Raw genomic sequence first — 18,078 nt, forward strand, 5'->3', positions numbered from 1 at the left:
CTTTCTTTCTTTCTTTCTTTTCTTTCTTTCTTTCTTTCTTTCTTTCTTTCTTCTTTCTTTCTTTCTTTCTTTCTTTCTTTCTTTCTTTCTTTCTTTCTTTCTTTCCTTTTTTTGTAACTACAGTGAAAATGTACTTAGAGTGTTATTTCTGTGTCATCCATGCATAATTGTACCCTGCTTTATCAAGGAGATAATAAGGGTTAGAACATCAACTTTGGCCTTCAGCTATCATACTTCCTGCTCAACAAAGACAGTGGCAAGTTCATTCCAGAGCAGAGTTTAGAGGTGTTTAAAGCAAAACAACTCCTGCCCTGGCCACGTGGCTCAGTTGGTTGAAGTGTCATCTCTGTCATCCCATCCCAAACACCAAAAGGTTTGCAGGTTGGATTCCCACCAGGGCACATGCAGGAGGAAACCAATTCATGTTTCTCTCTCCCTACCTTCCTTATTCCCTCCCATCTCTTTAAAATCAGTGAACATATGGTAGAGTGGGGATTAAAAAAAGAAAAAGAAAAAGAGGGTGAGACATGTGCTGAGGGTAGGGGTGGCCAATAGGGAAGAAAGGAGACATATGTAATACTATATGTAATACTTTAAACAATAAAGAACTGAAAGAGGAAAGAAGGTAAGAAAGAAAGAAAGAAAGAAAGAAAGAAAGAAAGAAAGAAAGAAAGAAAGAAAGAAAGGGAACTTCTTTAGGATCTTGCCCTTATGCACCGCCACAAATTGAAAATAAAAGCTGTCCCCGAAAAAAATATTTCTGTTCCTGAAAGGAAGCCATCCTTTTGAAACCTGATTAGAGCGCAATAAACCATGGAGCAAAGGTCACCCTAAGGAGCCTTTGGTTGTAAACTTAAGAATCATCACAGTCTGGGTCCGTAGGCTGATCTGCCAAGAGGAAGAAGGAAGACCTACTGTAGCAGAGTTATCAGGTAGGAGTGTGTCTGGAGTTTGGATCCACCTATGTTGAATTCTTTTTCCTTCTGAGGTCATAATTAAGTGTTCATACTGACACATATGCTGCTGGGCCTTGAGTTCTGTAAAAAATGACACAACTACCCTCTTAGGAACTTTCTAGCCTGTCAATGAGAGGCTGCACTCGAACTCCTGACTTTGTAATTGAATTTTCAGCAAGTCTGTTTCATACCTTACTGTTTCTAATTCACAATGTTCTTTTCTTAGCTCTGCAGTATTTATATCATCATCATCATCATCATCATCATCATCTCATCTTTAGTGCTTTCCCCTTACTAAATTATAGAATACAAAGCCTTCCCAGAAAATTCTATTTCCCATACTGGCCTCTTGGTCTTTTTGAAAACACTTGCCTGCCTTCCTGCCTCCCTCCCTTTTTCTATAGGTGTCACACCATTGGTTTTCATCTTCCGCCTTTTCAAGGTGGATACTCCTGCCCAGACTTGACATCTGCTGAGATAGATGGTGAGTGAATTAGTTTGAAGACTGGCTGCTGGGAATTGTGTACTCTTGCCTTTGCCTGCAATAGTCAGTTCTCAGGGAGGCAGCCACAGTGAGCTTGTAGGTGCCAGGTCCTATCTGTCCCTGCTAAGACCCCACGGGGCTCCTTGCCTCTCTCCCCGTCCTGTACTGCATACACATGTCCGTGCCCTTGTACCCTCGCTGTGACTGTCACCTCTGCCTGTGAAGATCCTAATCCAAGCTCTCTTCCTCCTGTACCTGCTCTGGTCACCTGGAAGGGAGGCCTCCCCTGACCAGCCTGCAGTATTTACTGTTGCAATTTGCCTGCCTCTAAATTCCCCGTAATCTGAGATACTATATAATAGGTGTTGCTGGTGTCTCCCCAGTAAAGTGTAAGCTAATTGGAGGCTGATATTTGTGTCTGCTTTGGTCACAACTGTACCAGCAGAGTAGCTGCTCAATGAATATGTTGAGGGAAGGAATTAGAGGTGGCCCTTGACTTCCTGACCTTCAGCTTTTATTGTTATAAGAACATTTTAACATGAGATTTTTAAAAGTAGATAATATTGTTAACTGTAGGCACAATGTGGTAGGACAGATCTCTAAACTTGTGTCTTGCACAACTGAAATTTTATATCCGTTGAATAGCATCTCCCTATCCTCCCTACCCCCATCCCCTGGCAACCACCATTCTACTCTCTGCTTCTATGAGTTTAACTAGTTGCGATATCTCATCAGTGGAAGCATACTGTGTTTGTCCTTCTGTGACTGACCTATTTCATTTAGCTTAATGTTATAGATCTTGAACATTAATGCAATAGGTTTTGGTGGAAATCTTAAATCATCTTTCTTGTGTTGAATTTGAGCTTTCACATACAACATGCTTGAGTACTTTTACTCAAACTTTCACTGAGGTTTCATCTTAAACATTCAAGTTCCTTGGCCCTTGAGAGCACCCTTGAGAAAGGCGCCCTCTCCCTACAGGGGGACCAGCTGCCTTCCAGGCCTCGGTAGAAGCCAGAGGGTCTTTGCAGCAATGTCTGAGAAGCAAGCGTGCCCTCCTCCTAGTCTAGCCTCACCAGGAGTCGTAGATATTCCAGGGCAGCCCCCAGCCCTCAACACTGCCCATCGGACCATTTAGAGAGGGGCAGCTGGACCAGTTGTGGAGTCCCTAGTTGTGGAGTAGGCTGGTAGCCCTTCCCTGACTCTCCTCAGGCCTGGAATACCCTCCCTGCAGATCCCATCATTACAGATTCTCTAGTCAGATTTTTTTGTTTGTTAAATATTTTATTGATTTTTAGGAAGGGAGAGGGAGAAAAACATAGATGTGAGAGAGAAACATCAGTTGGCTGCCTCCTGCATGCCCCCTCCCAGGGATCAAGCCCATGATCAAGCCATGTGTCCTGACCAGGAATGGAACTGGCAAGCCTACGGTCATGGGGCGACACCCAAATGAGTCACACTGGCCAGGTAGTCAAATTTTTTAACTTTATTGATATATAATTAACACACTGAAGTGGGATTTTTTGGACTGGAACACGTGGTGTTCCCCTGGGCAGGATGGTTCCCGGGCTCTTTGTCCATGGGAGTAGAAGAATGAATCCACAGACAGAAGGTGGTATAGTAAAGGTGGACATTTTATTGAAGAACAAATACAGACTCCCACGGGGGAGAGGGAATGAGTCCCACTGAGTCCCTGTTTCCACGGTTTATAAAAGCTATAGATCTTTGTGCCTTGATATCCCCTCTGATTGGTCACTATTCCCTTAGACTCGTTACTATAGTAACTTCTGAGCTCAAAGGTCAAACCTCACATGGGACATGTGAAGTTCTCTCCCCGCCCTCCCTCCCCCTGCTCCTTCCGTACTGTTTTCCTATTCTCTTTGGGCTTTCTTCTTCTCCTTCTGGATGAGGGGCTTCCTTCCCTTTATTTTGTAAATATAGACCTTCTGCTGTTTCTAGCTCCCTCATTCTATGGAAATGTACCTGTTGCAGATTTACAGCTTCCCTATTCTATGGAAATATACCTTCTGCTGCTCTGCAGCCCTGTGCTTCTTCCATGGCCCCCTTAATTTCTAAAATTTCCTAAAACCTGTCTTTTTAATCCCCCAAAATTCATGTTCAACACTATAAAATTCATCAGTTTAGAATGGGTTTTTATATATTTACACTAGTGGCCTGGTGCACAAAATCTGTGCACTCTGGGCGGGGTGGGGGTGAGGGGGTCTCCCAGCCTGGCCTGTGCCTTCTCAGAGTGCAGGAGCCCCACGATCAATCACCCCAAAGAGGTAGGCCATGCCCACCCATCTGAGGCTCCTCAATGGATTGACCCCAAAGAGGTAGGCTGGAGCCGGGGGTTGTGTCTCCACCATGTGAGCAGGGCCACAGGAACCCCAGCAGAAGCCACGTGGAGCAGCCGTTGGGACCCGCCACCACAGTGCGTGTGGGGCTGCGGAAACCCCAACAGAAGCTGCACGGAGCAGCCGCTGGGACCTGCACCATGCACACAGTGTCAAGCACCATGCATCCTGGTGATGGATTGTGACAGTGTGATGGCGTGAGGGCATGATGACCACCCTAGGCTATTATTAGTATAGATAGTTGTGCAACTATCACCACAATCTAATTCTAGAACATTTTCATCACCCCAAAAGAAACCTCATACCATAAATAGTCACGTCCCATTCTTCCCCATCTCCACCCCAATTTTACAATCCACTAATGGACATAAAGGAGAGTTAAGTTCCTCTGGCATTTCATCCCCTGCAGGCCTGGTTGCCCCTAACTGCCCTCCCTTGCTTGCCTGGTCACCCCTAACTGCCCTTCCCTACAGGCCTGGTCCCCCCCAACCGCCCTCCTCTGCTGGCCTGGTCACCCTAACTGCCCTCCCCTCCAGGCCTGATTGCCCCCAACTGCCCTCCCTTGCAGGCCTGGTCCTTCCCAACTGCCCCCACTGCTGGCCATCTTGTGTCCACATGGGGGCAGCCATCTTGTGTGTTGGAATGATGGTCAATTTGCATATTACCTCTTTATTATATAGGATTCTTATGTCCTTCATCATAGATTAGTTGATCATATAAGTATTTTTTTCTGGTATCTCTATTCTGTTCCATTGATTTATGTGTGTTTTCTTTGTCAGAACCATTTTGTTTTGATTATTATATCTTTGTAATATAGTTTGGAATCAGAGTACATGATACCTCCAACTTTATTCTTCTGTCTCAAGATTGCGTTGGTTTATTCATGGTCTTTTGTTGTTCCACATAAATTTTTAGATTACTTATTCTAGTTCTGATAAGAATTTCATTGGTATTTTGATAAGAATTTCATTGATCTAAGAATTTCATCAGATTGCTTTCAGTAGTATGGTCATTTTAATGATATTAATCCTTCCAATCCATGAGCATGGTATATCCTTTCATTTATTTGTGTCCTCTTCAATGTCCTATGCAGTGGGGCCTTGACTTACGAGTGTCCCTACTAATGAGTTTTTCGAGATACAAACCGTCTCTCAGCCGATTTTTTGCTTTGAGTTGCAAGCTAAAATTCGGGTTACGAGCCAGCTTCAGATACCCCACCGCTGGTTGGCACAGCGAACGTCACAGTGAACACAACATCAGCCCAGCATCACGTGTCTCACTCATTCACTTTATGATTTGACATACGAGTAATTTGAGTTATGAGCTCTGTCACGGAACGAATTAAACTCGTAAGTCAAGGCCCCACTGTAGTTTTCACAATGCCTCAATCGTTGAATTTATTCCTAGTTATTTTATTCTTGCAGTTGTAAATGGGATTGTTTTCTTAATTTCTCCTTCTGATTGTTATTATTGTCTAGGAGCACACTGTATATCTGTTTATTAATTTTGTATTCTGCTACTTTACAGAATTGTTTCACTAATTCTATTAATATTTGTTTTTTTTAGGGCTTTCTACATATATATTATCATGTCATCTGAAAATATTAAGTTTTACTACTTCTTTTACAGTTTGTATACCTTTTATTTCTTGTTCTTGTCTGATTACTGTGGTTAGGACTTCCAATACTATATTGAGAAGTGATGGTGAGAGTGGGCATCCTTACATTTTTTGTGATCTTAGAGGAAAAGCTTCTTGCTTTTCACCATTAAGTATGGTGTTAGCTGTGGGCTTTATAAAGTTTTTTCTTTTGTTTAGTTCTGCTTTGATTCTTATTATTTCCTTCTACTTACTTTGGGGTTTCTCTTTTACTAGTTTTTTTCAGATGTAATTTTAGATTATTTATTTGGGATTCTTCCTCCCTCTTGAGGTAGCCTGTATAACTAACTATAAACTTTCCTCTTATAACTGCTTTTGCTGAATTCTATAAATTTTGTAAAGTTGTGTTTTCATTTTTATTTGTCTCAAGGTAGTGTTTGATTTCCTCTTTGATCCTCCTCCTCCCCTACTTCCTACTCTTTTTGGAATTCCTATAATGAGAACATTAGGGTGCTTGATGTTATCCAGGGATCTCATACTATTTTCACTTAAAAAAATTGTTTTTTTCATTTGCTGTTCTGATTGGGTGAATTTCATTATTCTGTCTTCTAGGTCACTAATCTATTCTCCTGTATTAACTAATCTGCTGTGGATCCTTCTAGAGTTTTCATTTCAGTTATTATATTCTTTACCTCTGATTGGTTCTTTATTACATTTTCTATCTTTTTGCTGAAGTGTTATCTGAGTTCCTTTATTGTATGCTCAAATTTGTTGAGCATTCTTTTGATGATTGAATTCTTTATTGGGTAAATCACTTATTTCTATTTCATTAGGGTTTTTCTCTGGAGTATTTTCTTGTTCCTTTATTTGGGGCATGTTCTTCTGTCTCCCCATTTTTAAATTTTATTTTCTGTGTTTTTTTCCTATGAATTGGATAGAATAGCTCTTTTTCTTTCCCAGTCTTGAAAGAGTGGTCTCTGTGTAGACACTGTGTTGAATCATTTTGGCAGGCCAATTGTAGTCCATGCAGCTATGTATAGTTCCTGGTGTGTGGTCTGGCTTTAAGGAGTGAGTTCTGGGTGGGGCAGATTGGGGTGTGTATGCTTCCTTGCTTTTCTAATCTGGGTCAGGCTGCCTGATGTAGACAGAACTGCTTGGTTTGCTGTTGGTGTGCCCTGTTGTTTTTAACTGTGATCAGAGCAGGGTCTGCTTTATATACTTGCCTCTCAGCAACCCACCAATTCTGCTCCCTCTCTGGACAGTGCACCTACTCATGCACTCAGAGGTGCCCCTGTCCACAGAAGCAGCCCTGTGTGAGTGCCCTATCGCTTTAAATGTCCACAGTCAGAGCAGGGTATGGGCAGGGCCACTCTGTGTGCCTGCCTTACCAGCTCTGCCCTTTCTCTGGGTGGGGCAGTCTTGCGTGCATGCTGAGCTGCAATATACTATATTTCACCCTCTCCAGGCAGGGTAACCGTACATGCACACAGCAGCACCCCATTCACTCTGCACGGGGCAGCGTGTGGGTACTGCAGTTTTGCTAGCTCCCCAGTGTCTCAGGAGTGCAGCCTGTCCACTATCTGTATACTCTCTGGACAGGGTATCCCTACAGGCAACATCATGCCATTTTCTAGTCCCACATTCTCTCCAGCGGGGAAGCTCCATGTGCACACAGCCCAGTGGGTGTGCAAAGCAGCACCCTGCCCTATCTGCTGAATCAGCTTTCAGGTGGAGATGCACCTTGTGTGAACTGCGGCTCCTCCTGTTTCTGCTGGATTTGGCTACAGAAGGGTGGCTGAGGGCACGCTCTAGTGCCCTGCAGGTGGGCCGGGGAACCTGGATGGAGCTCCTGCCCACTACCACATGCCAGGGAAGCGTAAACAATGACGCTCACCAGTTCCCCAGGCCCTGGGTTGTTCCTCAGCTCCAGAGAGCTCTTGTGTTCCCCAACCTTCTCTATGCGTCCCTTTCCCTTGCTTGTGCAGCTGTTCAGTTGGCTCCCTGTTGGCTCGCAGGAGGCACTGCCCCAGGTATTAGTGCACACTTAATGTGTTCTTGTGGTGGGGGGGGTGAGCTCAGTGGCTACCTGTGCTGCCATCTTGGACTCGCCCCTCAAATGTGTCATAATTGTACTAGCAGAAGCCTCCAGTTCCTTTTCGCATGCTTTTGAAATTAACTATTTAAAAATATGCTTGATTATTCAAACTTGTTCTTCAAACTTACTACTCTTCTAGGTCCTGTCTGGTTTGGCATTGCACATCTTGAAGAGAAACCCACCTGGATCCCTTAAGTTTAGCTGGCTGCACGGGAAAGGAGGGTCTGAGAACTTAAATCCCAAGTCCTGTACCCTGTTGTGCTGTAAGCTTGACCGACAGTTTGAGATTTCATTCTCTAACACACCTTTGGGTGGACTGCCCCTCAATGATTTTCTCTCTCTGGGCAACAAGGCTTTGCTTTACCCACCCATGTCCTTTGTACACGTTAGAGAGCCAGACTGTATTCTCTCTGCTCCTTTGGAAAACTAACATTATCATCATCAGATAACGTTCCATTCATCAACCCTCACTCAGGGACTCTCCATGGTACCTGATGATTCAAGGGTTCTTTCCGCTGCACAGGAAAAGACAGACAACAGGATGAAGGTGCGACAAGCTTTGGGTTAATGGTCTAGACCAGCTTTTTTATTTGCAGCCATTGCATACAAATTTCCAAAGAGGTGAAATTTTAAATTTTGTTGAATCTCAGGAGCAGGCAGAGAAATCTGCTGTGGACTATCTGCAGGACAGACAGCTTCTCCGTGGAGGTCAAAATAGTTGTCTTGTTTTCCCCTGAACCTGGTTTATACGTTGTGATTTCCATGATAAACACCCACCGTGGATGGCACTTACCTGTCTCCAGGTAAAGAAATACTAGTTCTAATGTTCCTGGTGCAGCTAGAACAAAAGAGCAGCGCTGGGTGTCCGGTAGACGTCCCAGGCTTGCTGAGGTGACGTGATGGGATGTCTACCGTTGAAAGAACACTTACATTAACGCTACCTAAATCCAATGTGGCCAGATGTGGTTACCTTTCTCTTCAGTCACTTCCCTCTACAGATGGGCAACGAGAGGAGAAGGTAGGAAGAAAGGAAACGAAGGATTACTAATTGGTTCCTCTAGGGTGGACACAAACCAAGGCTCATTCATAATTTTAACCCTTAAAAGTGACCCCAGCAACTAGAAATCATGAAGCCCATCTCAAAGCTTTGCAACATGAAAACTGGGCTGGGCACGAAAGGGCTGTCCAAGAGACACGAGTGGGAAAGTTCAGTTAAGTCTTCGGACTCCAACCCATTGGTGTGTTCTGAAGCGTGAGGGCCTGGAGTGTTAGCATTGAGCCCAACCTGGAATCACAATGGCCAATCAGAATAGATGCCACTCAGCATCCATATAACTTAAAGCTCTAGTAGGAACTGGATCAGGATTCTCCCAAGTAAGTGAGTGGGGAGTGCCACTGAAATTCTGTACTTACTCTTTCTAGTGAAAGGACATCACCTCTTGACAAACACACCTTTCCGTCATCACCAGAACTTCATTATCCCCGTCCCCAAAGATGTCACTGTAGGTGTTGGTGATGGAAAATACACAACAGATACTACTTATGTGTGTCCATCACCATTTTGTAAACACTAGTTGAACGGACGTTTCTTCTCCAATGAGAAAATGGCACGACAAAGTCAAAATGTGATTTATCTGTTTTATTTTCCTATGTTTCAGTAAAAGATTCAGAGAACTGATGGACACATATCATGAGCTATCTCCTGCCCACATACAGTATATGTACACTGCTTCTACTTTTTCACTGAACAAAGTGATACCATCTTTGTTCAAACCAAGGTACTTGATACTGTAAACAAAAAACAAAAAAAGGCGGGTGGGTGGGTGTGGTCTTTGCTTTTCAGACAGTAAATGTATAGGTACCACCACAAGGGAAAAACACGGAGGGAACATTTGCATCACACAGGTTAAAAAGTCAACCAATTGGTACCCTCAGAGCACCTCCAAAACTAGCCAATTTGGAAAAATGAACCATTACCATGAAGTTCCTAGTCTTTCATCTTTCTACCATCACGTAGCTATATTAGAATTTAAGTCCTCTTCATGGTGCAAATACAAAAATGATCAAAGTCAGGGTTTTATGGCTATCATTTGATAAAATATCTTGTATTTTAATATACATGCTCTAAAAGTACAAAACAGTACTTTAGTGCTCTGTTAAAACAATTTACTTTTTACATATAGAATAGTGTACACCCAACTCAAAGTATATTTGAGGAAATTTATTATTGTGACACAAATATTTCTAGCTTAATATTTTATTATAATATTGATTTTACAATACAGGTATTCAGTGATGCTCTCCTATAACTCTGCATTGCAGTGCCTCACCAGTCACCTTATAGAAAATGCAGGGAACTGTGTATCTCCAAGGAGTTTTTATTGTGCAAATCTTCGTCAACTAAGTTCCTATTACAAAATTTTTATTTGACTTTTCAACTTTGATATGCTACATTCCTGTATGATCACCATTTGGAGCTTTTGTGAGGCAAATCATGAGAGATGCTGAAAATTAACTGGTAGGTAGCCTGATTTTATAAGGGATCATTTTGTCTTATAACATTTCCAATGCCAATTCTAGGTTTTTATGGAATAGGGTGAAATAACGCTGACTGAATACATCCAGTTGTGAACCAACTGAATGCCAAACTGAGAAATCAGACTCTTGATACTGAGTTCAGCTACACCCACTACCGTGCAGTGCACTTGATAAAGCTGCCCGTTTAAATGCCATCCTAGGAATATCTGTACTGGGACCCATGCATATCCACACTCTTTGATTGTAGGTATAATAGTAGAACAGGAATATAAAATGATTGAAATTTGTTTTTGATTTAAACAAAAATATTTCCTCTTTTCATTAGTAAAACATTCTTTAAAATATATCTATTTCTCCTCTCTGAACATTTAGCCAAGGAGCAACAGGCAATTTTCAAAGGTTTACTGCTGCCTCTTCGATACAGTAAGTATGGTTATAAAAAGCACACAGCAACATGAGCTTATCTGCATTCACTGGTAAGAATCTCGTCCTCGTCTCCTGTCCATCAGAGGAAGGTTTGACATTCGTGTGCTTTTTGTTCTCGGTGGGAATCACTCCTGCTTGATTTTCATTCTTGGAAGAAAAATACCATCAGCTGATGTCCTTGGGTTTTATGACATGATGTGAAAAAGGAAAGGGACAGAGATGAGCTGCTCCCATGAAGTCAGTCAGGGCCTGGGCCTCCAGGCAGATCTCCAAGCTTCCTGCCGTGGAGTGTCTCCAGCTGCACAGGAAGGAGACGGGTAGGGGTGCCCGGGACACAGAACCTTGTCCACAGACAGGTCACTCGCGCTCAGCGGGGCAGCCCCTCTGCTTCAGCCCCCACCCTGCTCTCAGCCCCCACCCCTGCTCTCTTCCCCTGAGTATTCATCTTTTGTGCTCACGGCTACAGAACTTAAAGAAACCAGTTCACAGGAAACGAGGAAAAGCAGGGGACTAACTAGACCCAAAGTGGCCTGTGCCCCGTGTCTCTGCGCAGTCTCCTGAGCTCTTGTCACCTGTGCAGGCTGCACACGTTCTTCAGAGCAGAACTCCCCTTTGTTTCTCTTCAAAAGCTTTTGCGACGTCAGGTTTTTCCAAACAACTTTATCAGAAGTGGAGTCTGATGTCAGCCAATAAAGATAGAAATTTCAGCCTCCCTCTCTTGAATCTCAAACCTACCTAGAAGAGGAATGTTTTCCCCTGGCAAATGATTACTTACTTTCCTTTTGTTTTGGATCCAACTCAGCCCTCAGAAAATACTTCAAACTAAACGAGGAGGAAGTGCAGGAGAACGAACTTCCTATTGTGCCTCCCAGAGAACATTCTGCTAAAACCGAGAGCAGCTCCAAGTGCAAAAGTAAATATTTGTGCAAAGGGCACACTTTCAGGTGCAATCTTAAGACATCCTCAATTGACTCATTTGATAGTATTTGACTCTTTAAAACAGTCTTTTAAATTATGAAAATGGCAAGTAAGGGAAAGGAAGTTAACATCAGAAAATACACTTTAGAAAAAAGTACAGAATACTCTGATGATGATTTGCTACTTATTTCATAACTTAGATCAAGTCAGTGTGTGTTAAATATTCACAGTAGTTCAGAGAAGAAACATTCGTGTCTGTAAATCTTCACGCTAGTGCATTTTCCACCGCTTTTCTGTACATTTACAAAATTCCATCTGTCAGTGCTTTTCTGTAGAATTCCTTATTGTCGATTGAGTCTTTCCCTCTCTGGGTCCGGTTATACCTTCAAGGTGGGCTGCAGGATCCCTTTCTCAATGAGGTGCATCTTCAGGGTCTTGTATATATTTAACTGCTGTTCTGGCTGAAGCACCAACAGCTGCTGCAGCACTTTGCTGGGATTCGGGCCCCTGGTAACAGAGCAGAAAGGAGAGTTCTTGCTATTTGCAGAGAGCTGAAGGGAGCGTATGCCCACAGTTTAAATGCTGCCTTTCAGTGTAGAGTAGCAATCTTTACAGAACTGGAACAGCTCCTGATCAGAGCACACTCTATGCCCAACGTTAGTGCCAACAGTAAAACAAACACACACACACACACACACACATACACACACACACACACAAAAGCAAAGAAACCAAACAATTTTCTGCTGAGAGGCGTGCAATCTCAACATGGCAAGAATAGGCAGTACAAGGGATACGGATCTGAGCTCTACAAAATTCTCAGGAGGGCAACCTGAGTTAGAGGTGGGGATAGGGGACAAATCCCGAGGTTGGACAAGGCACAAAAGCTATCCTGTAAGGAAAGGAGCAAAATTCCTGGTGGGAGAGGACATGAAAACAGTGTTTTGCTTGTTAGCTTCAGAGAAATGTCAAACAATGGCAGGCATTTTGTTGAAGAACTACCCAGGGAACCATGAACGTTCAAGAGGCAAGACTCAAAGGTTCTGAGCCCAGCACTGAATTCCTACCCGGCCTCAGCAACAGGGGCCACAGGCTTTGTTCAAAGAGTCTTGGGTCCCCGGTCTAAGGAACAGAATGAAAGCGGATCTGCTCCAGTTGAATGGAGGAGAGCCCTGTCTCCTCGCCCACAACCCTGGCAGCTCCAGGGGGAGGGTGTGAGCCCAGGGTGGACTGAAGCAGCAAAGGCCAGTGATACCACGCTCTCCCCACAGCCCACACAGGGGCCTCTCAGCACTGCCCTGTGGGCAAGCTCCACCAGCACCCCCACTGCAGCCCTTCTCTTCCCCTTCACAACGTGCAGGTCAGAAAGCGCCAGGTCAGGACTGCTGCCCTCGCACCTGTGCTGCTACGACTCAGCCAGGGGACTGTAGTCTCCCCTCCTGGGCTCTAGAACTCACCCCCTTATACACTGGAGACCATGTGTGATCTTCTAACGTGCTATTCTGTCAAGTTCCCAGTGAACCTAATTCAGCTGTTAATGCATATGCACTGTTCTTTGTAATTTCTACAGTCCACTAGAATAGAAGAGTATGGTTTACTTTTTGTGAAGAGCAGTGAGTAAAATCCAATGGGAAAAAGACATAAGTAATATAAGGAGAATGGTAACTAGAGAGACATTCACACGAGTAATTAAATTTAGGATTTATAATAAGGACTCTTCAGTTCAAATGGAATTATAGGAAGTAGAAATACTCAGATTCACCCATCCTATGGGTCCTCTTTGTGCAAATGCCAAAAACTGCAGCCATAAATTACAGCCAGTCTCCTCAAGTCAGGGCACCGCTGTCTTAGATTTCTTCAAAAGATTCAGCAACTTCATAACATAAACCCAGAGCAAGGCCCGCAGAGAAAAGGAAGGCGTTTCTAGCAAGTTCAGCTAAATGCAAAACTGCCAGCAGGTGCTCCCGGCTAGCTGCATCCTGGCACCAGCACTGTGTTCCAACAGCAAATATTTCAGATGGCAAGCACATGGCTCAGCATGACTCCTCTACTGGGAGAAAAGCACATTCGAAAAAATGTAAAGTATGAGTTAATGCCCTAAAGGCTGCCATCTGCTGCAAAGAAAGAGTTCTGAGGGTTTAGCCACTAATTACTAATTCTCAACTCTATCAGTAAATAAATTACACAAATAGATTGAATATTCCCAATAAAAAGACAAAGACTGTCTACTGGGTTATAAAAAACAAAAACAAAATCCAGCTATCTGCTTGTTAGAAAAGAAAAGAAGCCCTGACTTGCATCAGTGGTTAGTGTGTCTGCCTGTTTACCAAGAGTCTCAGGTTCGATTCCCGGTCAAGGACATGTACCTGGGTTGAAGGTTCCATCTCTGGCCCTGGTCAGGCATGTATGGGAGGAAGCCAGTTGATGTGTCTCTCTCACATTGATGTTTCTCTCTCCCTCCCTCCCTTTCACTCTCTCTCTCTCAAACCCCTCCCCCCCCCCCTTCCCCCCCCCCACTAAAAAAAAAAAAAAAAAAAAAAAAAAAACAGAGAGAAAAGAAAACACACTTTTGCTAAAAGGATAAAGGAATGCTAAAAGTAAAAGGAGGGACAAAGAAATTCTGTGCAAACATTAACCAAAAGAAGGCTGATGTAGCTATTCTAATATCCAACAAAATAGGCTTTAAGCAAGAAGTACATAAAGATGGACATTATAACATTATATAATGACATTAGGAGTGATTCAACAGGGAGATATGATAACCCTAAATGTGTATATTATACTTAATACAACCTCAAAATATATAAAGCAACAAATGACTGAATTAAAAATAGCATTAGGTAAATTTACAATCATGGTGGGAGATTTTGACAAAGCTCTCTCTTTGTAACTGATAGAATAAGTGAACAGAGGGAAAAAAAATCAGTACAGAAGATTAAGCTAAACTTCACCCAAATGACATATCCAACATGCCTGCCAGAAACTGCAGAAGGCGCATTCACTTCATATGTGCATGGGACATGTACCTGAATAGACAATACACTGAGGCATAAAGCAAGTCTCAACAAATGTTAAATATTGAAATAATAAACAGTATGTTTTCTGACCATAGTGGAATTAAAGCAAAATCAATAAAGGAAGGAGAATGAGAAAATCTCCATTTGTTTGGAAAACGAATCAGTACACCTATAAATAATCCACTGGTCAAAGACGATATAATATTGGAAATCAGAAAACATATGTGATGGAGTAATGAAAATAAAAATATAACATATAGGATGAGAACTTAAGCAGTACTTAAAAGGAGATTTGTAATCTTAGGCAAATATATTAGACTAGTAGGCTGAAAATCAATAATGTAAGCTTTATCTCAAGAAGCTTAAGAATAGGAAATTAAACCTAAAGAAAGATTAAGGATGAGAATAAACAGCAATGAAATAGAAAACAAAGTTAACAATGCCAGGATTTGATTCTTTGAAAAGATTAATGAGATAGATAAACTAACAAGATTACTCAAGAAAAACGTAAATTCCTAACAAGATAACACAAGGAAAATAAGTGTTAATAAAAAATTCTCATGCTGCTATGGGTATATATTTAAAATGGGTATGTATTTAGGAACCTATAAATATGAGTTTCAACTTCAAATAACTCTATGAAGGAAATACATGTTTTCTATAGCTTACCCACTAGGAGAGACCACGGAAAATAAGGCTAATATGTGGGGTAGGTGCCACACCCCAAATGGGCATTTTGAGGCAGAACCAAAACATTAAGGTTTAAAAAGAAGAATAAGCCACCCTATATAAAACAGCAACACCCTCCACTCACCCCACCCCACACAACCACTCACCCTGGCTCGTTTTATTTTTCTCTGTGGCACTTATAACCACCTAAATGAGCTATATTTATTTGTTTACTGTCCACTTCTGCCCCGTCTCCCTCCAACTCCCCAGTAAGAATGCAAACTCTGAGGCAGGGACTTGGTTTGTTTTCTTCTCAGCTATATTCGTACCAAGAACATTTCCCAACAGGTAACAATAATTGGTAAACTGGATGAATTATGTCCTCCTTTGTAATTCTTTGTATTCACTATCATTGCCTTACCCACAACCAAGAAATGAAATCTCTGATGTTCCAATCCAGGACCATCCATACTGAGTGGATTTTAACTTGGCCCTTTAAAGACCACAATATGTACTATTGTTTATTTCAGTTCAAATCTACGTAAAATAATAAAAATGTAAGCACGCTGCTCAGGGGTACGGTGTGACACAGCTCCAGGGGCCGCCGTGCCCTTTGATATTATAGGTTACCACCGACAGAAAAGCAACTCGGTCAAACTAATGCCTATGGAAACGAGAACTTCAAGAAACCAAGTATGAAAACATTTTTTTTTAAATCTGAAAGTACCTTATAAAACTTGTGATGTAGACATGCACAAACGTTGCCATCAAGTACTGACAATCAAATCTGTCCATTATCCCGCCATGTCCAGGAATGGTGTTTGCAAAATCCTTCCAAAACAAACCAAGAGATTAGCCAATTTTCAAAAAAAATTTGTCATAAAATTCCTATCTAATGATGTTTCTGGAATCACGGACACTAAGGAAAATACTTTACTATTAGATTGTCACACTACATACAAACTTAGAACATGTGCAACAGATCAAAACCACATCTTTTGCATATATTCCCATGTTAGAACATTACTGAATTGACCAGCAATATTAAAATAATACTCATTAAATATTAGTTAATTCTAGCACTAACTTTTTTTAGCTAGGAAAACTTTTTCCAAATCAAAAGTATCAACTATTACTAGTCTAATATTTTAAAGACTACTTTTCTGATTAAGCAAAACTATTTTGGGAGCTATTTTAGTACTATTGACTGATGTACACATGGTTCTAACTCATATTTATCCTAATAATTCTTACTCTGAAATAAACATTTTACTACTATGATAAATATTTCTCCTTTTTAAAAGTGTAGTAAAAAGAAAATAAAAATAGTTCATTTGGGACCCATTAGTCAATTGAATTGAGGGGATGGTTAGTAAGCCTCTACAAATTGACTGGACAGATACATTCCCATCTCTCAGTGCCTGGAAATGGCTATGACTAATTCCTCTTCTCATTCACTCAGGCAACCTATAAGCACCTAAAATGCAACAGCAATTACAGCCTTTTGGACAGGCAAAAAAATTCTCCGTAGTCAACAGGAAACCCTGGGTTGGAGACTATTAAAGAAAATGCCATTCCAAATATAACACGTCTGTGTAAAACAATTCTTTGGTTAATTTTTGCCAACACATTTCCTTCCATCTCTTCCCTACTAACCACAGCACAAGACAGCCATGGTAACTCAGTTCTGCTCCGCTGTGTGCAGCCGTCACAGGACACTAGCCATGCACGGCTGCTGCGGGTTCTGTGTGGACCTGTGTTATCTCTCATAGTGGGTGCTGAGCATTTTGAGAACAGGGACAACATCGTAAACACTTTTGTATATTGCATCCCACTTAACATACCATCTGCCCCATGGCAAATCCTCACTGAGTTAGTTCATTTTCCTGGCTTTTAGGGCCCTCTGTGATTTAACTCCACCAACCGCTGCAATGTGATCAGCCACACACACTATTCAAAGAGGTGAAGCGCTTCCCGCCTTGCACTCGCTGGGGTCTCTTCCTTAGATGTCTCTGCAGGCCTCCTCCTCCTCCTCCTCTTCTCAGATTCCTGCTCAAATACCACCCCCTCAGAGAGGCCTGCCCTCTCTCACTTCTAATAGCACAATATTCCATCTTAACTTGGTGAAGCCATGAGAGGAGAGCTGAGAGAAGAGGGCAAATGTACGGGTGTCCCCCAAAATGTGTACACACTTTGAATAATTATTAATTCCGATGGGTTAAATGTGAAAAGAAAGAAGCATCAACTGAGCTATCAGCTGTTAAATGTGGATACATTTTGGGGGACACCTTATGTGTCACTTTATGAGAATCTAACTTAAAACATAGGGATGATTTTAAGTATCTGGGACAGGGATCAGCAAACTATGTCCCACAGACCAAATCCAGCCACTGTTTTTGTAACTTTATTAACTTGATTTACAAAATAAATAACATGCCCACTCATTGACACATCGTCCGCCAGGCTTGCCCACAACGATGGCCAAGTTCAGAGTTGAGTAGTTAGGGTGTGATGAACAACCACAGAAGTTAGCTGACTCCTGATCGAGCAGAATGGATGGTTACATATTCAAAGGCTGCCCTGTCTGTCCTGGAAGTGAGACTGTGGCAGGACAACTCATCTTCCGACGATTCATGCTGGATTCTTGGCCGAGCACCTGAAGGACCAAGATTCTGTGTTGTCCCCAGTTAAGTAACACGTGCCATTTCTATAAAAGAGGCTGACGTGACATGTCTCGGCCAAAACCCAACAAGGAAGGATACACTCAAATCAACCAGGAAGTATTTCTGTGAGGCCTGAAACCAGTAGTTTTTGCTTGAGGGCTTAATGTAGGAGACCCATAGAGAACTGAATTTCAACTATATTACATTCTCTGATATTGTAACAAAGAACCTAAACACATACCTTGATTTTGAAAGCTCTTTTGAATCCGCTGGCAAAGAAGCCTCCGAAGGGGCCAATCAAAGATGCAAATGTTGACAGAGCAATGCTGTGGATCTGGAAAGGGTACAAGCTCACTCT

At 42.3% G+C, this 18,078-nt stretch overlaps 1 protein-coding gene across 1 annotated transcript in view; it reads right to left on the reverse strand.

The window, feature by feature from the left end:
- Positions 1 to 9,113: 9,113 nt before the first annotated feature.
- Positions 9,114 to 18,078, reverse strand: part of CDS1 (CDP-diacylglycerol synthase 1) — a 55,814-nt gene continuing 46,849 nt past the window's right edge. The window contains exons 11-13 of the mRNA XM_006768675.2: positions 17,962 to 18,076; positions 15,785 to 15,888; positions 9,114 to 11,878 (exon numbers count right to left, since the gene is read on the reverse strand). Coding sequence (XP_006768738.1) covers positions 11,749 to 11,878; positions 15,785 to 15,888; positions 17,962 to 18,076 — 349 coding nt within the window. The 3' untranslated portion in view covers positions 9,114 to 11,748. The remainder of the gene's footprint in view (positions 11,879 to 15,784; positions 15,889 to 17,961; positions 18,077 to 18,078) is intronic.

The sequence above is a fragment of the Myotis davidii genome, unplaced genomic scaffold (assembly GCF_000327345.1).
Source record: "Myotis davidii unplaced genomic scaffold, ASM32734v1 scaffold420, whole genome shotgun sequence".
In the NCBI taxonomy this organism is placed as follows: Eukaryota; Metazoa; Chordata; class Mammalia; order Chiroptera; family Vespertilionidae; genus Myotis; species Myotis davidii.